At 44.8% G+C, this 20,666-nt stretch overlaps 1 protein-coding gene across 4 annotated transcripts in view; it reads left to right on the top strand.

Annotated features, from left to right (window-relative positions):
- Positions 1-20,137, top strand: part of brat (brain tumor) — a 127,077-nt gene extending 106,940 nt beyond the window's left edge. For all 4 annotated transcript variants that reach the window (XM_065426975.2, XM_065426976.1, XM_065426977.2 and 1 more), the window contains 2 exons: positions 282-572; positions 16,070-20,137. In XM_065426975.2, the coding sequence (XP_065283047.1) occupies positions 282-572; positions 16,070-17,569 (1,791 nt within the window). In that variant the 3' untranslated portion in view covers positions 17,570-20,137. The remainder of the gene's footprint in view (positions 1-281; positions 573-16,069) is intronic.
- The last annotated feature ends 529 nt before the right edge of the window (positions 20,138-20,666 follow it).

Raw genomic sequence — 20,666 nt, forward strand, 5'->3', positions numbered from 1 at the left:
AAGAGCATTGCAGATCAAAAACTGCCTTGTGAAATGCACAGTATTGGGACTTCTATGACAGCGATAGTTGTGTAGCTCTTCTTGTGTCCTATACTGTTTCACACATAAAATAAGGCATTACTTTCAAGGAATTCGGAAGAAATAAACAGTACTCATCTTACTTGCACACATTTGTAATCAGTGGTTTGTGTTGAGCATATTCTCTTACCTACACTAAGCGCAACTTCTGTGTATACAGACATGCAGCAGGTGAGTACATTGTGTGCTGACCATACTTGCAGGCAATGCATGATCTGGAGCCGCTGAGCGAAGCAGCGCCTCGTCACGTGGAGGGCCTGTCGCACATGGTGGAGGATGGACGGGTCAAGTCGCACGATCTCAGGGCAGCACTCAAGACCCTCGAGCAGGTGTCAAGCCGTCTCCAAGCTCAGTACCAGCGAGCCCAAGGGGAGGTTGCCGACACTTTCCACTTCTACCGCTCCATGCTCGAGGAGCGACGGCAGGAGACCCTGCGCGAGCTTGAGAATGTGTACAACGCTAAGATGGTCTCCCTAGGTCTGCTTGGACAGAAGGTGCGTTAACGTTTTACTTTGCTAATGTATAAAAAAGATTTTGGTAAGAGACCCTTCAGGACAAGCAAAGAGGACAAAACAACCTGTCTCTGTATCCTAGTTGCTGTGGCATTTAGCTGCTGAAAACCGCTAATCTTCTTTACGATTGCAATGCGTGCATTCCAGTCGTAGTGAAGTTTCAAAATTCTTTTATACTTGCTACGTAACGAGGGTTCTCAGGCAGCCAAAAATATTCCTTGCAGGGGGTGGTACTGTCCAATGACCATATTTGGGGATTCAACAACTTTCACGAGATTTCATGACTTGGCAGCAGATGCATTGGCTTCTACTTCAGCAGCATTTCTGTGTTAAGCACAATGCCAGGAATTCTATTATCATAGGCGGAAAGTTTTCATTTTTCCAGGCGCGGGCTAGGGCCCGACCAGCTTTCCGAACCCCATATATATATATATATATATAATGTTTCTTCAACTTGAATAGTTGTTCACTGAAGTGACGGCCTTATATGAGAATGTACACGACCTCGTAGTAGGAGGCAGTTCAATTTCATAGCCCAAGACCCCTCACACCACCAAGAGACTGGCGGTGTAACCTTCCTTCGTGTTGTTGTCGTATACTTCACTATCACTAATACTGCTTCATCTTTCCGGTGAAACTGCAGCCTCTGTCTTTTCTTTTTCCCTGTGAGTCCACATCTAAGCACTCCTGCGCATGATTTCTGTTGATCCTGATTTCGAGTGAATTCGGCTTGGCCTCATTTTGGTTACGAAGTGAATTAGCAGGGTGCCCCAACTATAATTCACCAAGACTTAAAGAAAGAGCAATTGCATTACTCGGAAGATAACCGGGTGTACATTGTTTCCAGTACAGTAGAGTAGCCGCCAGTAATTCTCTTTCCTGAAATTTAGTTTGACAATTGCAATTATTTATATAATTTGAGAAGTACTGTCCTAATTATCAGTGTCAATGAAGCATTTGTAGGCACCCCCAAATGAGATCTAACTGCTGTGTTTTCAGGGACTTACTAACTGCGTGCAATTTTTGCTGACTGGCAAACAAACCCCACGAAATATGAAAAATACCACGTGACTGCGCTCCCACCCGCATCATAAAGCAGCGCGCTCAAATAAGCTGATTTAAAACAACTGCATTGCCTGTTGCAAACCGAAGAGACGGCGCATCATTTTGATAATGGTATGGAAGGAGCACCAACAGCAGGTTTTGCGGCTTTGCAGCTATTCCTTCCTCTCTACGTCACACTTTTATGTCTCTCAAGGCCGACTGATCACATTGATAACAAAAGCCTCTTGATGATGCGGCCAAAGCGCTGCTCCGACTACGCATAAAATGTGAAAAGCAATGTAATAAGCATAGCATGTTTCTAAGATCGGCTTTGCTCACACCACAGGGACAGTGTACGCGCACAGTTATATCTTGCGCCAGAAACTTGCTTCGGACCAAAGCCAAATTAAAGTGACGGTTTTAGCTTTCATGAGAGTGTATACGTGCTGGAAAAACAGGTTCATGGCATAAAATAAAAGTGAAATTAACAGACCAGGAAGCGACCCACGTGTTGAGAAAAGGCAAAATCGATGCTTTCAAGAAAGTAATTAACCACTTCTAAATGACCCGAATTGGCAATCGGGACACCTACACAAAAGAAAAAAGCGCCGTTGAACACCAGCTGCTGCCTAGAGGACGTGTTTGAATAGGTCTCCTTCCACAGCTACGCAGTACTGAGTCAGCTTTATCACATTTTCAGTGGCTTTCCTAATGACCGACGCTTTAATTCTATGGCAGACATCGGTTATCCTTGTCTTGAGCTAATCTCAATCTGTCTCAAACATGTAAGCATGGTCTTTCACATAACCACGAAAAAAGAAACTGAGTGCAGAGAGGCCAGGTGACCTAGCTGGCTAATTTACAGGCCCTTGCCTTCCAATCTATTGCACGTGAAAGTCGCATCTAGCCAGTTTCGTGCTCAGCTGCTGTTGTGTGCTTGAGTGACTTCGCTAAGAAACTTATCCACCACTCCTTCAAGGATTTTATTCACGTAACGCTGTCCAGTCAGTGTGTGATCAAAGATGGGACTGATTAAAACACCGGCGTAAATTCCGCCCCCACATTGAACGACCACTGGTACTGGTTCCGATTGTGCTTTACTCAGTATGCATTGTAATCACTTCAATAGGGTGCATTGTGCAAATTTCCCTGGGCATTTCTGTGAAAGTTGGCTTCATCTGAGCACATCATGTTTCTTAAAAAGTCCATTGACTCATCGGCTTTTGTGAGAACCCAATTTGAGAAGCCTAGATGATTCTATTAGTCCTTGTCTTCCAAGCATTGGTGCTGGGTAAGGTGTTATGGGTGAAAGGCCGTCGTTTAGAATCTTCCAAACTCTCGTCTTGGAAATTGGTTCCTGAGCGGCCACGTTTCGCATGCTAGCATGAGGGTTTGAGGCCATAAATGCTAGAACATCTCTGCATAGGCTAGGACTCGAAGATGGAGTCCTACGCCTCTGTTTCTTGAAGGTGCCGGTTTGTCTCAAGTTCTCATCATTTCCGATGAAAGTCGACGCGTTTGGTCTACCGCCACAATTCTGTCACTGATATATATTTGCAGCCTTCCTCTTCTCTGCATTTGCAGTTTCCAAGGCAAGCATCATTTTCACCTTTTACTCATTAGAGAAAGACATGGTGATTGGGACGAAACAAAACGCACCTTTAAACATTTGCACTGCAGTTGTGAATTCGCTTTTGTGGGGATAAGTTCTGACGAAAAAAATCCGTTCACTTTACATTAAAGCAACAGCTATCACAGCTTGTTTCCAACTACGTTACAACGGACCCCGATAAACCGACAAAAAGCGTGCATTTTATCTGAAGTCTGTAATATGCAAGACACCTCACTTTCCTAAACTTTCGGCGCGATGTCTAACAACATTATTGCAAAGAGGTTGTGACGAACGTCCCTGCCAAAAAAAAAGTTGCAGTTTCGTTTGAAAGGCGGAGCATCATTTGTGATAGTAAATTAAGCAAGCTAGGCGTGGCAGCAGCAGCAAGTGAATTGTATATACTGTATATAATTGTATATACATACACATTTACATATGCAGCAGCAAGCGAATTGTATATACACCCTGTATATATTTATGACCTCTGCATGCAAGTGACGATGTTTCCATCCTTAGTAAATGTTGTAAATAAGTGTTTTTTAATTAGTTGTTAGCTTTGCTTACTGGAACAAGAAGCGATACTGAGACACATCTCATCTATGTGCATTTCACACGCCAATAATAAGACTCCGCCAAAGGGGTCGCTAAAGTCTACATGTTTTTTTTCAAGGTCAAAAAAGCACACAAAGCATTTTGAGGTGAGGTGAACATACAGCAACATATTCATTCTCTAGGCATAGCTATCCATACCTTTAGAAATAATTGTTAATTGGCTACCTCCTTCTCTTCAAAAATATAATAAATTTTATCCAGTGTATATATTTAAGTATACCGTGTATGTGCATGGTGTTTACAGTGGAAATTTAAAACAGTGTTGAAGTGAGAAAATATGGATGAGGCAGCCGCTGCTGGTACTTTTAATGCGCTTGTTCTCCTATTGTCTTGATTTGCAGAAATAAAGCCAAGTATGAATGAAAAATCCCTGCATGTCCGCACCAACAATGATGCAGTAAACTATTAGCCACAATAAAATTTTAAGTGAAAAGGTGGAGGCAAGTCAAAAACCTCAAATGATGTGGGGGACAGAACTCTGGCTAGAAACGTCAAGGAGGGGGGGAGGGGGAGTTGAGCCCCTCCCTTCGGAAAACATCGGAGTGGGATCGGGCCCCGTAGCCCCGCTGTAGTCGGTGCATATGCTTGTCACCCTTTGACGGCAGTGCATCCAGGTACCAAGTCTTACCAAATCTTGTGAAAGTGCTAGTTTCCCCGAAACTCCCCGAAGTTTCCCCCGAATCGTCCAAGAATACTGGCTCAGATTGTGTATGGCACCATGCACATCATTTACTTCTTGCAAATAACTTTGGGTCAGTTACGTAATTTTTCTGTACATTTTTGTCTTGGGGCAGCACCCTTAAACTTGTGCCTAAGTCGTTGCTGTCATCACTTTCTTCTCGAACTCAGGGCAGCCGGCTGTGGTTTATAATAAGGTTTTAGACACCATCTATTGCAGGAGCTGAAAACGTGTCGTGGCCACCATGTTTTGGACACTTGTTACATGTTTTGCCGTCTCCTGTATTGTTCGCACTTTCAGTTTTCTATGTGAAATTGTCTGGAATTCGTTACACACCAGAAATTAGCATCAGCAACTTCTGCATGACTGGAACCAGTTATGAATTCCTCAGATGGACTTCAAGTCTTGCATTAGGATCAGTCATCTGACTTGGTGCCATGCATGCTGTTTCGGCACATTGCCAGTGATGCTGTTGTCCATATACGCTGACGTATTCATATCTGGCAAGTTGCGCAAAGGTGATCAACTTAAGAGTATCATTAGTGTCATTTCAGAAACATGTCATGGGGTCTGTGCACTTCAGAGTGCAGTTCAGAACCTCAATATAGCGGAACTCTCTATATAAAGAAGCGTTTAACTTTTTGTAACTTCTTGTCCATAGACCACCATGTAGTTAAAACCTTCATAGAATGAAGTGTGTTTATTCACAAATTCAATATAACGAAATTTCACTGCCGCCGCGAAGGAATACCGAGGCGATAAATGGAAACTTCCATGGGTGCAGATAGTAAAATGATTGATCTACGAGGGGCTGCTTGCAAATGCACCTCTTAAATTGGGACCAAGAGCGACTGCTGAAGCGGCACAGCGTCCTTTTCGGTACAAAGACTAAACTTAATAAGATCCTATTGTACCCTGCATGTTTTATTGTTTGGGTGCAAGTGAAAGTGTGTGAGAGTGAGCCGAGAGGGATGGTGGTTTTATGTAGGCTGAACAAAAAAGCGAGGATGGCATTCACGGAATGAACACAGCATTTATTGAATATGAACATGCCAAGCTCATTCTATGACATCATCGCTGCTGTGGTTCGGTAAATGGCGTCCTCATTGCAGCGTACGCTAAAAGCATCTCCTGCTGCCCCCTTCAACGACGGACGTTTTTCTTTCGATGCCGAATTCCTACTTGGCTTGAACATTTGACGATGTGCAAGTGGCTAGCACAACTTTTCGTTTGAAAGCGGCATTATATTGGCATCGCCTGTTTGTTGCCGTTATGATAATGCCAATGTTATGATAATGGCAATGTTGCTCATGTACTGCTGTTGGCTAATGACACAGCTAGTAACAGCTGTGATACTCCCCGCAGGGGCGTCTGCGTCAGCAGGCGTTTGGTGTGTTGCGACACCACGGACCCGAGCACACGAGGGTTGGACCCTCCCGCGTGTAGCCGTGCGCGGCTTAGCCGTGTCCGGGGAAAAGGGGATCCTGGGGGTTGAGCCAATGCCGGGTGTTTGGACCTTTAAGGCCCCTCGGCGGCGGCAACACACCCCTTTGGCCTCGGCTTCACGTAGACGGCACCCCCGGACTGACCCACCCGGGGGAAATCGGTAGTTGCCTTTTCCTGTCCTCCTCTCCATCCTGCGTCTTTTTCTCTTCCTTTCAATCTTTCCTGTCTTCTCGTCTCTTCGTCACAAGGGTTAACCTTGTGTGGGTGGCCAACCTTGGGTACTCCAGATTGGGTTATAGTGGCACCGTACAACTGGCGAGGGCTTGTCTTACTCGTAAGACTTGCTCCGTCCCCATGTTGGGCTCGGTGGTGGGCGGTTGGCGCTGCTGCCGAACTCAAGACTTCTATATGGCTTCTAGCAAACCACTTTCCCTTGATCGCCCTCTAAAAAGAGGGCGCACCGATGCAACGTTTCAATTCCTTTTGAAGAACAATCAAGAACACTTCCCTAAATACCAAGTAATCCACAGCGAAGGCAACAAGAGCGTGCGTAAATTCTCCCCCTTCTTGGTGGCGAAATGCCTCGCAAACACTATAGGATCTGGCTACAAAGCTACAAAGATGTCGAATGGAGACCTGCTCCTTGAATTGAAGGATAAAACACAACATGATAAAATTAATGACTTGAAATGCATTGGCGATGTAGCAGTCACTGTGTCGGCACATCGAACCATGAACACGAGCCGTGGAGTAATCTCTGAAGACGACTTCTTAGACCTTAGTAACGATGAGCTGCTTGAAGGTTTCCAGGACCAAAATGTGATCAAAGTAGAAAGAATCCAAATCCGGAGGAACAATGAACAACTTCCAACAAAGCACGTAGTATTAACCTTTGGTACCAGTCTACTGCCTAGCACATTGGATGCAGGCTATATCAAAGTACGTGTTAGGCCGTACATCCCAAATCCTCGACGGTGCTTTAAGTGCCAGAGGTATGGGCATGGATCCCAGACGTGCCGAGGAAGGCAGACCTGCGCAAAATGCAGCTCGAACGATCACCCATCAGACACTTGCGACTCATCTCCACATTGTGTGAACTGTGATGGAAGCCATCCAGCCTACTCTAGAACATGCCCTAAATGGAAGAAAGAGAAAGAAATCATTGCATTGAAGGTCAAAGAAAATATAACATTTCACGAAGCAAGAAAACGTCTGTCGTACTTGAATCACACGAGCTTTTCCGAGGTGGCGCGACGGGGGGCAGCGTCACAAATCCCTCGGGAGTCTACCGCGGTCACTGACAGTGGCCCGGTAATCACTCCGCCTGCCCCCCTGGTGGCAGCAGCAGATGCTGCTCCATCAACATCGAAGGTGGGCCTGCAGACTTCGGTTCCGCAGGCTCCAAAGCTAAACCGAACTCCACGGCCTGGGACGCGAGTTTCAGCGCCTAATTCACGATCCTCCAGCGCCTCCGAGAAGGTTATGGAGGTCGATCAGAAATCCTTGGCGTCATCGACGCCGAAAGATCAGCGCTCCCAAGAGCGCGCTAAAAGAGATAAAATACCTATAACTGCACAAAGAAAGGGACCGGTAACCTAAACGGTTACCGCTCTTGTATACATATCCATCTATCTTTACCACGTGCTCTTGAACACAGTCAACAAAAATCTTCCTCAAAATGGCTACACAAATAATTCAGTGGAATGCCAGGGGCCTCCTTCGCAATCTAGATGATGTCAAAGATCTACTAGAGGAATACCAGCCACGACTGTTCTGTGTTCAAGAAACACATTTAAAGTCTACACACCAGAACTTTTTAAAACAGTACATAATTTTCCGTAAAGATAGAAATAATGGCAATTCTTCTTCAGGTGGTGTGGCAATCATAGCCCAAAAGTCAGTAGCATGCCAGCATGTATCACTCCAGAGTTCATTTGAAGCAGTGGCTGTTCGGGCTATATTGTTCAATCATCTTATAACGATTTGCTCCCTATATATATCGCCTGATGAGCGGTTAGACATTGCAGAATTTGAAAAGCTGATTGACCAGCTTCCTGAACCCTATATAGTAATTGGAGATTTTAATGCTCACAGCCCATTTTGGGGTGATTCAAGATGTGATGCGAGAGGACGGGCAATAGAGAACTTCCTTCTTTCTTCTGGAGCCTGTCTCTTTAACAAGACAGAGCCAACTTTCTACAGTCCTACACACAACACGTATTCATGTATAGATTTAGCCATAGGGTCAGCATCACTTCTCCCACACCTGGTATGGAGAGTTGTCACTAATCCATATGGGAGCGATCATTTCCCGACACTCCTAGAAACAACAAACTGGCACGATGGACCAGCTTACCCCCCAAAATGGAGACTTCACTCAGCAGACTGGTCAAAATTTAGAAACATAAGTAAACTGTGCCTAGAAGAAGTGGACCATTTAGGTGTAGAAGAACTGGCTAGCTACATCACTGAACACATCCTCTGTTCCGCTCGAAACTGCATACCTCAATCCTGCACAGATAGAGTAAATGCAAAACCGTGGTGGAACAAGGACTGCGAAACTGCTAAGAAACGTCAGAACAAAGCATGGAGTAAACTTTCACGCTACCCAACCACAGAAAATCTAATAGAATTTAAGCGCTGCAAAGCAAATGGACGCTGTATCCGCCGAATATCCAAAAGAGAAAGCTGGACGTGCTACATATCCTCAATAAACTCATACACGGATGTTAGCAAAGTATATAATAGAGTACGCAAACTGAAAGGACAACGTCCAAATCCTTTTCCTCTCGTCACTGGTTCTGGTGATTCAGTAGAAGATCAAGCAAACACTCTTAGCGAGCACTTTCAGAGAGTATCAAGTTCAGAAAATTATTCCGAAAATTTCTTAAACCATAAAAGAATAGCTGAAAATATTCCTCTGCGTCCAAAAAAGTCATCAGAAGGGTACAATAGACCATTAACGTTCCATGAACTCAAGCTTGCCCTAGGCTCTTGTGGTAGCTCGGCTCCAGGTTCTGACGCAATAACTTATGAAATAATCAACAATCTGCCTTATGAGACCCTAAACTGCCTTTTAGGCCTTTACAATAAGATATTTGCTACTGGTCATATACCTTCATCTTGGAAAGAAGCAATAGTTCTACCAATACTCAAACATGGCAAAGACCCTTCCTTAGTTAACAGTTACAGACCAATTGCACTCACTAGCTGCTTACTCAAAGTATTTGAAAAGATGATTAACTGACGCCTTGTCTTCTTTTTGGAATATAATGGTATACTGGACCCTCGCCAATCTGGCTTCCGAAGAGCGAGGTCTACTACCGATAATCTAGTTCTCCTTGAATCGTATATACGTGATGCATATGTACATAGCCAATACTGTCTGTCTGTATTCTTTGATCTTGAGAAGGCATATGATACTGCCTGGCGATATGGTATTCTGCAAGACCTCTCTTCCTATGGAATTTGTGGTAGTATGCTAAATATTCTGCAAAATTACTTATCTGAAAGAAAGTTCCGCGTTAGAATTGGCAATGTACTATCGCGCACTTTTATTCAAGAAAATGGTGTACCACAGGGAGGAGTGCTAAGTTGCACACTTTTTATAATCAAAATGAACTCTCTCCGCTCTGTTATACCATCAATGGTGTCTTATTCTGTCTATGTGGACGACATCCAAATCAGCTTTAAATCTTGCAACCTGTCCATATGTGAACGCCAGATACAGTTGAGTGTTAACCGCCTCACGAAATGGGCAGACGAAAACGGGTTTACATTCAATGCAGAAAAGATTTCCTGTGTGCTGTTTTCCAGACGTAGAGGGGTATCTCCTGACCCTTGCATTACGATGCATGGGAGAAACCTGGTAAATAAAAAAGAACAAAAATTTCTTGGTATAACATTCGATAGTAAGCTAACCTTCACGCAGCATATAAAACAGTTGAAGCTGAAATGTCTTAAAACCATGAACCTTTTAAAGATTTTATCCCATCAGTCGTGGGGAACAGATAGGTATTGCCTCCTATCTCTTTTTAAAAGCCTTGTGTTGTCACGCATAGACTACGGATGTATTGTTTACCAGTCTGCTTCAAACACAACACTTAAGCAACTCGATCCTGTCTATCACTTAGGTATCCGCCTAGCTCTTGGTGCCTTTAGGACGAGCCCCGTCCAAAGTCTATACGCAGAATTGGATCAGTGGCCGCTGCATTATCAACGTACATATCTGGGAGTCACCTATGCAATAAGAATCATGTCACTAAAACACCACCCATGCAAAGCACTCATAAGTGATCAATCCACAAACCAGTTGTACTTAAACAGGCCTTCACACGCCCCACCGTTCCCGTTGGCAGTAATATCTGTTGCGGAAGAACTCGGAGTACTTTTCACAGATCTACAGGAAAGCGACAATGCTGAACCTATTCCACCCTGGGAACAATGTACAGTTACCTGTGACTTGTCCTTCAGAGAACTGAACAAAAAGAGTTGTCCAAGTGCCCTCATCCAGCAACATTTCTTGGCCCTTGAAGACAAGTATAGATCAACGGCATTTTTCACTGATGCTTCGAAGTCGGCAACTTCAGTATCATGTGCAGCCCATGGCCCAAACTTCTCCAACGCTAAAACCTTACATAACCATAGCAGCATTTTTACAGCCGAAGCGTACGGTATCCTGATCACTGTTGAATACATAGTGCAGCACAAGATACAAAAGTCCATAATATACACAGATTCCTTAAGTGTTGTCACAGCCCTGTCCTGTGGCAAAACAAGCCGAAACCCTGTATTAAACATGCTCATTAAACACATTCACCTAGCATATAAACAAAACCTAGCTCTTGTTGTATGCTGGGTGCCAGGACACTCTGGGATTGCAGGCAATGAAATGGCAGACAAGAATGCTGGACAAGCGGCTCATCGGGATATTATTGATGTAAGCTGGGTACCTGGTGTAGATATGAAACCTGCTGTACGAAAGGTGCTTCATGACCATTGGCAAGCTGAGTGGGACAAGCAAGTGGAAAATAAGCTGCATCTGCTTAAACCGCGATTAAGCAAACCTTTCCGATTGAAGCTTGATAGGCACACGGAAGTCACCCTAGCACGACTCAGAATAGGACACACTTATGGCACACACAAACACCTATTGACTGCAACTGACCCCCCGACGTGCACACGCTGCGGTGAGATCTTAACCGTCCTACATATCCTCATTCAATGTCCCGAACTTCACCGAGAGCGATTAGCTCATTTTAAGGAACTCTACACACACCATATACCACCCCATCCCTCGATGTTCTTATCAGAAGATGCACTTTTTAACTTTAAAAGAGTGCTTAATTATCTTGCTCAAGCTAACTCTCTAGATATCATCTCATTCCATGCTAACCATCAGACTGTGCCTCACAGGTGAAGTATAGTCTGATGCACATAAGTATGTCCGAGCTCTTGCACTTCTTGCGTAGGCAAGAATTGTACAGCAAGGGACTCGGGCAATCCGCAACAATTTACCATGTGTCCCTATAACCTATAATTTTAGAATTCATCCACCAGTATTTATAGATTTCTCTTACGTGTAGGCCTCTATACAGCCTCCATTTTAAGTCACAGCACCAAACCCACAATTTTACTAAACAAAAACATATGTCCTGGCGCTCTTTGGCCTTAGATGCCCTTGCGCCATTAAACTCCAATCATCATCATCAACAGCTGTGATACTGACTTTTCTAGATGGCACTAGCTATGCACCATATTTATCCTTTTCAATCAAAAACTGGTTCGTTTTTTTTAAATCCTCGAATCTAAGCCGATCCTAGAGTTTGGTATGTGATTATTTCGAAGAAAAAAAACACTGTCGGCCTAAATTTGAAGAAATACGGTATTTCTATATTTTTTTGGTTTCTACAGCTTCAAGCTAAGGGGGGACGTGTCTAGATGGCTTATTTTTAGACCACATTGAAGTACAAGGCATAGTCTCGTTCAGTTTTCTGAGTCGGTTTCAAAAACTATTTCTTGATAGAGTTCCTCATTGTGGAGATAAATAAAAGTCCATTTCCATAATTTATCGTGACAATAGGTAAAGAAAAGTTGAAAGAGAAAGCTATAATAATGCATGAGTGGATGGTAGAATGTTTAAGCATCAAACGTTGTGGTATGATACCACAATGGAAATGTCAGTAATCGATGGAGCAGGATCATGGCAGGCTCTCATTGCTCTCCGCTGCCACAACTTCCAACACAGTAGGAGTGGCACAGGTAAAGTTGAATGCAAAATAGAGTTGCATTTCTCATAAATATGCATTAATTTTTTTTGAAGGGCAGTTGTGAAGCAATATCCTGATATGTACTAGACACAATCTGCACCTTTCTTAACGTTAAGGCCATTGCAGGTTAAGTAGTGTGCCTGGAATCAACGGGTGGTTAGCGGTGCTTCTTACCTGGAGGTCGCGTTGCAGTTCTAGATGCCACATTATGGGCCTGTAGTGCCAGAAAATATTCTTGGTAGTGTGTGTGGCTTGCATAAATTTTCCCACAAAGTAAGTAGGTGTGCCTTTCACATTCTAAATACATTGAACTGGACAAATAATGGCTGTCAGCCTTTCTTCTCTTGCATCTCCCTCCTATCATGTTGGTATAAGTGTTAGTCATGGAACTATCATGGCACTGATAGATCTCCAAAGGTGTAAAGGGACCTGAACCGCACCTCGCACTTGGTGAAGAAACACTGTTCATGGATAGCACACGCTGTATAGAACATCTCAACCAAATTTTGCAGTTGTGCGCAGTGCATGGATCTTGCAAGCAGAGCGTGAAGTCACCTTTCTCTCAGATGCTCTTTTCAACAGAAGCCTGCTCTGCACTCTTTTCTGCACTCATTATTCCTAGCAGTTTCCCATATGTGTAAGCTATTGGCCAATAGCTGACATCAACAAAGAAAGGTGTTTGTATCAGCACACTTCTTCCTACTGTTACTGTGTATATATATTGACACAGTTTAATAAACAGGCTGAAGTAAGTGAAAATCTGCTTTCGAATTTCGATAATTATTACATACTTCTAGAAGTAGCCGACTGTCGTCTGCTCACGCTGGGCTACGGTCGCCTACATAGGTATTATATACTTTGGAAAGACTGCTTATTGATGTCATATCCGTCGGGCCTTGCTAATTTCGACTAGTTTTGAACACTCGACTAGCCTCGAACCATGCAAAACTTAAAGGGAATGATGACCGATTTTCATAGTACCCACTATTTTTAGTGCAATCGAAAGCTTACAGGCCAGAGCGTTTAATTATGGAGCAGTAAAGCAGAAAAAGCCGTGGAACATTTTTTATGATAATTTTTCTATCTGCAGTGAGGATGAAGTCGTTCTCTGGAAGCATGCTGAAAACTGTGATAGGTGAACGCGATTGCCATTATAGGCCGGCGCTAGTGGGAGGCAGATGACAAGTGCAGCAGTAGGTGTATTATAATAAAGTATTATTTTGTTTATCAAGTCGATGTTCCTGCGATTCATATTTTCCGAAGTGTTAAAGTATTTTTGTGATAATAGCTGTGTGTTCTTGCGGTTTCCTGTTCAACTGCTTTGATATGATATTTGCCTAGTCAAAACAAAACCAAGCACATTGAAAACGAAACAACGCTTTTACACGAGATATGCTGTTCGTGTTGCTGTGGCCGAGCATGCGCTTCTGATTTCCGATGTCGTCTCTCGAAGACCTAAGCGAGCAGGAACAAAGGATTTTAGCTCGCATGTGTGCTCAGAATTTATATCCTTGCAAAGTAGCACCTGAACGTCATGCTTAGATGAACGAAAGCAGCAGCGAAAGCGATGAATCCGACTTTTACGATAGACCACCGTCCCCTCCACAAGCAGCACGCCTGGAGAATGCCGATCAGTAAATGCTCACTTGCACTAGGCCGACCCGACACTGATCTCGGTCTGCCGACTGCCGGCGGCAGCGTTTTTTCCTTTGTGTCGGCGCATCTATGACACTGTATTGACGCCAACAATCTGCTAACTGTCGGCGGAGAGCTTGGCATTCATACACTGTGACAGCGGCGCCAACACGAAGGTAAAAAACTCGCCCATTTACAGCACAACTCGTCAATGGCATCTTGTATCACAGGGAGATCATAAAACTCTGGCTACTTGAAAATTCGTGCTATACTCGCACACATACAGCAGCATGTGCGCCGCCATGCATGTGGGACAACGCGAGTGCTGCTCGTTAGCGTAGACTTTTTTTACTTCCTAATACGCATAGAATAAAGTGCAAGTGTCAAATAATATACTAAGTGCACTTTTAAGCAATAATTATATTGTACTTAATACACAGTTTTAGTATAGCGTACGCTATACATACATTGCGTACGCTAAAATATAGCGAGTCGTCACTGCGCATGCGCTGAACGCTAAACGAAATAGCGAGTGTAGCGGGCGTACGCAATGCAAACGAGTTAGCCTTAGCGTTATTGCGTGGTTTGCGGAGTTTGCGTGAAACATGGCGGCTGTCCCGGCTGCCCGCTTCGAATTGAATTTGGCTTTGCTTTTGTAAAACGCTCTTTGTTCGTAGCAAATGGTTGTGTAAATGGCTTTCGCTTAGTCTCAGGCTGCTTTGACAACAGGGTATTATGTATAATCTCGTGGTGTTCTTGAGATTGCTTCTCATTTCGAATGAGTCGAAGCCTAACGAAAGAAATGTTTGAGATGTCAGCGCCACCTATTGCTACAGTCGGGAAATAGCCGCAAGGGTGGCATATAGCCTCTGAAATCAGAGGATCTCGTTGGCCAAATAAAACTGTAAAAAACGTGCATTGCTTAGCGTACGCTACACTATAGCATATAGCGTACGCTAAACTAAAACTGTCTAATGACAGTCAACTCACATACAGTAATCTATTGACTTCATTTCGAAGTATCAAGGTTTCACCGCCAGGCCTCCCCACTTGCTGGTTTTTTTTACTTTCTTTGTCAACTTAAAATTATATTTCTTACTTAAATGCCGAACAGCGTGCTGGATTCTATCACTATAAATCATGGTCATTTCATTTGCACCAACGTCTCTGGCCAGTTGTCAGTCTCTTCAAGGTCGGACCACATGCACGCTTGCCGGCGTGCACTTACTCCTGGCCGCTCCTGGTTAGACGCCTTGGCAGACTTATTGATAGTGGAAATTTTTGTTGGGCTAGTTGGTGCATGTTACTGAAGTACTAAAGTGCCAAACAGACAACACAAGAAGAGACACGGACGAGCGACACGGACATGGACGAGCGCCTATGTCTCTTCTTGTGTCGTCTGTTTGGCGCTTTAGTACTTCAGTATTGATAGTGTTTCAGAATGCGCAATTTGGTTGTTGCTACTATCCGTCAGTCAAACTGGTGCAGGACAAAGCCGGTCATCACGGTGTAGCGCAGCCACACAGGAGCATATGAGTGTGAGTGCACGCTCTAGTCCTGTCATGCACAAAGCAAATGCTGCAGTCTATTACGTACTGTAGATGCTGCTGCCGCCGCAGGGTGCTGCGACGAGTCCACTGGCTGAGGGCGCTGCCACTCACTAAGGACGATGACGTTTGGTGCATTGTAGGCGGCAAAATCACATTTGAACGGTGCGCCACTGTGCCATTCAGTAGACGGAACATTATGGGCACACCCAGCTTCGCCGTAGCCTTCGCAGTGTAAATTATTGAAGGAGCTGAAACACTGCGAATGGCAGGTTTGGTTGCCAATAACTCCGCTTCTGCTGAACACATCAAAGAACTTTTTATGTCAAAGTATTTCTGAAATAGTCTGAAATCTGAAATTTAACTTCAAATGCATTTCTCGAATTTGATAAAAAGTGGTTCAGGGCCCTTTTAGGAGATCAATAATTACTCTGGTTAACTGTTGCTTTACATCTGTCAAGATGGTTTCAAAAACAGGTATCTGAGTTACAGTAGCTGTGAATTCATCTCTTGTTCTTTTTACTTATTTGATCCACATTTTTAGAACATACTGAGCTGTCTTGTAGTGTGAGATGTGGATGAGAAACTGGTTTACATTTGGGAAAGTTCAATGCATTTCACTCTTCTTCCCTCAGGTTCAAGATACCATCGAACGAATCCACCAGGTGTGTGCCTTTGTCGAGCGGCTGACTCGCTTCTCTACAAGCACCGAGGCTCTAGTCTTCAAGCAGCTGCTGGAGGCAAAGTTCCAGGGGTTTTTGTCGTTTCGGCCAGAGGCTGGGCTCCATGGCATGGACCTTGAATTTGTGTCCAACTATCAGGCGATCCAAGTGGGTGTGCGCAACACTTTTGGCTACATCAAGCAGGGTGGAGCACCTGAGGGGGCCCCGCGGCAACCGCCCATTGCTCGGCCCAATGGTGTGGTCCTCGGCCCAGCTGAGCGTAGTTCCACCCTGCATCAGAATGGGCACCACCCTCCACCACCTCCAACGTCTCCTTTTGAGTCGAACCTCCTGTCAAAGCGATTCAGTTCGGCCAACAGTCTCGGACCGTTCTCAACCAGTCTTGCCGATGTCAGCCCCTATGAGAAATGGTCCAGTGGAGGCGCTGACATTTTCCACAACGGCTCAGACTTCGGTGCTCCTCAAGACGCTCCTGCGGCCCCCCCACAGAATGCCCTGGCTGAACTGTCATCGAAGTACCTAGCTGGCACAGGAGTAGGGCTGTATCCGCTCAAGTCGCAGATCAAGCGGCAAAAGATGATCTATCATTGCAAGTTTGGAGAGTTTGGCGTAATGGAGGGCCAGTTCACGGAGCCCTCAGGCGTGGCTGTGAACGCACAGAATGACATTGTTGTGGCTGACACGAACAACCACCGCATCCAGATTTTCGACCGGGAAGGTCGCTTCAAGTTCCAGTTCGGTGAATGCGGGAAGCGTGATGGACAGCTCCTTTACCCAAACCGAGTTGCCGTGGTGCGCCAATCTGGGGACATTGTAGTGACGGAGCGCTCGCCAACTCATCAGATCCAGATTTACAACCAATATGGGCAGTTTGTACGCAAGTTTGGCGCCGTCATCCTGCAGCACCCGCGCGGCGTTGCCGTGGACCCCAAGGGACGCGTGGTCGTTGTCGAGTGCAAGGTGATGCGGGTCATTATCTTCGACCAGAGTGGCAACGTGCTGCAAAAGTTTGGCTGCTCCAAACACCTGGAGTTTCCCAATGGCGTGGTGGTCAACGACCGGCAAGAGATATTCATCTCGGACAACCGGGCACACTGCGTCAAGGTGTTCAACTATGACGGGGTTTTCCTGCGACAGATCGGTGGAGAGGGCTTGACGAACTATCCCATTGGGGTCTGCATGAACCAGGGGGGCGAGATCCTGGTTGCGGACAACCACAACAACTTCAACGTGACTGTGTTCACCCAGGACGGGCAGCTCGTGAACGCTCTAGAGTCCAAAGTCAAGCACGCACAGTGCTTTGATGTGGCCCTCATGGATGATGGCTCAGTGGTGCTGGCCAGCAAGGACTACCGGCTGTACGTCTATCGCTATGTGCAGCTTCCCGCATCATCCTCGGCTCCTCCGGGCTCGGGGGGTGGCGGCGGGGGTGGCAGCGGCGGCTGTCTCTGATGGGAGAGTTGGGGGTCACCTTTGTTGCTGCGCCTTGTTTCCACGGGCTCTCTCCCTCTTTCACACGCACTCCTTCCTCGTTACATTTTTATCACCATCATATGACCTCATTTTTCGCATGCCTCTTGCTCTGTGTTTTTTTTTTCTTTTTAAAGTGGTTTGGTAATTGTGAGAAGGATTGTGTGTATAGCTTCTTTTTTTTAATAAGAGCAAGAGGCGCCTGGTTGAAGAGGGAGAAAAAGCCAGTATTCTCACCCCCTCCCCCCTTCTTTTCTCTCGTCATGGTCCGTGAAGGGACTTCACAATGTTTAGCCAGTGATTGGCAGTTTTTATCAAGAAGGCACCACCACTGCTGTTCCTTTTAAACATGCCTATTTTTTTTTTCTTACGACAGGCTTGCTGTCACTTGTGTTGTGGCCTGTGTCATGCTTTTTTTTTTGATCTGATCTACTTAAGTTATTTGGGTTTTTAGTGCATATGGTTTCATTGTTTATTTAAACCATATATAATCTACACACAGAGGCTCTTGTTATGTTAAGTAGCATAGTTGTTGTAGCGTTGTTTCCTTCATTTTTTTTTTTACATTTCCTGAATTTTTTTTTCCTGTTTGGTTTGTGGGATTTCCTCAACCGATATGATTATTACCTTTCGTTTGGAGCTTCTCCTTTATTTAGTCGTGTCCGGTTAAGTCTGTTTGCTGTTTATTGCATTCTTTGTTTGGTTGGCTTCTTATTCCTTTCCCGTACACCCCCCCCTCCCCACTCTCCCCTTTTTAGTATTTTGTTTTCAATGTTTATTATATGCTCTCTGTTAGATCTTGTTTGTTTGGGTTGCCTAGGAGAGCTTTTGAGGTTACAAGCTTTTTTGTGTACGGTCCTAGTCATAAACCGTGAGTGGTGCAGCGGGAAAAAAAAAAGTAATCTGTTGTTTAGGAGCCCACAGATCACACACTTACACGTACACATACAAAAAAAAACTGTATTATGGGGAAATGCTGCAGAACAAGAGGTAGACAATAGTCATGCCAAAGAGATGTCCTGGGCAGGCATCTTTGAAGGAAGTGGGTTAGTTTTCACTGCCATATTTTAGGCCAGTTCTGTCATCAGCCAGCTTCTTGAGGCAGCTGTGATTGGTTTTATGCCCGTGTGTGTGCATGGAGGGGCCAGTCATAAGCGATATCACTTCTCATTTTACTCCCTTCCCTCTCTTTTTTTTAATCCTGTTTCAATATTTTAATTTTTTTCTTCTTTTTTGTCGCTCAGAAGAGCCATGTGGTGTTTGGCATTGAGTTTGTTACCTGAATGTGTTTGAGTAATATTGTGGAGTTCGGATGCTCATGTGCAAAGGCAATTGTGCCAAGCGTTTGTCAATGTCCTTCCTCCTGGTTTTCCCCTTGTATCACCACTCCCTCCCTAAGCCGGTGTGCCAGTCTTTTTTTTTTTTGTGGGCGTAACTACCAGGCACTTTTAGTGTGATCTGTGGAAAACTCGCTTGTCTTTCCATGTGTTTGGAGGGAAAGCTTTACATCAGCAGTCTGAGGAGGTATATCCTTATCTTTTCCCGCCCAAAGTTGTTAAACAGTTAATACTGCCATTGTCCCTTAGGTGCTGGCTCTGGCAGTTACAGCCTGAGGCATCACCTCCACCGGTTTATTTCACATGATTCTCGTAGCAACTGCAGTTAACAATTTTTGCAGGCGGGGGGTCATAGCTTGTTAAATGTGAAGGAGAAATTTTCCATACTATGGATGAAATTTCCAGTGAGTGTATCTCCCTTCAGCTCAGTTTTATTCTGCGGCTAGTCATCGGGGGCTGCCGTCATCTGAGGAGTTTCCCTGTCCAACCTTCGTTCTGAGGTCTCGTGAAATGCATGTAGCCGTTACTACTATTACTACTGTATGTGGGATGCCCCACCAAACCAAACAGAATGATGAAATAAGAAGGTTGAGGATGTTATCTTCGCTGTCTGGTCTGGAGCTCTTTTTTATGAGTTAAGTTTTTTTGTTCATTGAGTTTGTGTTGTTTAAAAGGAAGTTTTAGTTTGCGCCATTCTGTTTTTATATTAAGGGAGCAAAGCCTTTCGTGCTGTTGACACACTACTGCTTCTCTTTTCATTTGTTCTGGAGGCTTTCTTTTTTCCCTTGTCCTTTGCATTTACATGTTACTGCCATTCATATAACTTGCACTACACAGCCGAATTTGTTCTAGAAGTGGCTGGGTGGGACACTTCACATCTGTCTGCTTTGTTGTAATTTTTATTTTTTGTCTGTTGTAATACTGTGGATATGCGAACGCACATGTATGGATCTTGCGGGCAGTGCTGTTGTAGCGAGGCGCGCAGCATAATGTTGCTTGGCATGTGAAAAAAAAACGGCAGGTACGACATGTAATGCTCAAGGTTTCGACGACCGCCTCACAACAGTGTGCATTTTTGCTTGTCGTCAGCAGATGTGAACGCTATGTTGTTTACTCCTATATAACTCATTTCTCTACACAGAATTTGCAGTTGTGATTCACCAAGCACACAAACACGAGGTATTCTGTTGAATAAACTATTTTTGTTGTTTCAGCAATAAGTGAGTGAATGCCAGCATGGGCAAGTAAAAGCATGCAAACACGTTTTGCAGTGGCACACGTTTTTTGAAGAATCTCTCTCGCTTCTGTTTGAAAGCTGTTGGTTCTCGGCTTTTCACGCAGGGTCTGGTGGTGCGTTGCATGCAATGAAGGCTGCAGGCTTTTTCCTAGCCAGTTCCACGCTGCTGTGGACAGAAGCGCTTTTGCCTTTTGTTTTTCCTTCTCTCAAGCCACACTATTTGGCTTGGGTGGTGTGGGTGATGTTTGCGTGTGGAAGTTGTCATTTCGGTGTGCTGTCTTGTTGTCTGTACACGTGTGCATGTGTGTATGTGTGTGTGGTCGTAGACTCGTCTGACGTGGTGATTGTCCTGAACATTGGCGGAGGTTCCCCCCCCCCCTCCCACACAACCCAATTCCCTAGCCCCATCCCCTGCTGCCACCCCATCTATACATATCCACTACATCGTTTGTTGCTAGCTGAGGTGCGAAGAAAAGCCTGGTGTGTTCTTGGGTCGCTTGGCTTC

The sequence above is a fragment of the Dermacentor albipictus genome, chromosome 3 (genome assembly GCF_038994185.2).
Source record: "Dermacentor albipictus isolate Rhodes 1998 colony chromosome 3, USDA_Dalb.pri_finalv2, whole genome shotgun sequence".
Lineage (NCBI taxonomy): Eukaryota > Metazoa > Arthropoda > Arachnida > Ixodida > Ixodidae > Dermacentor > Dermacentor albipictus.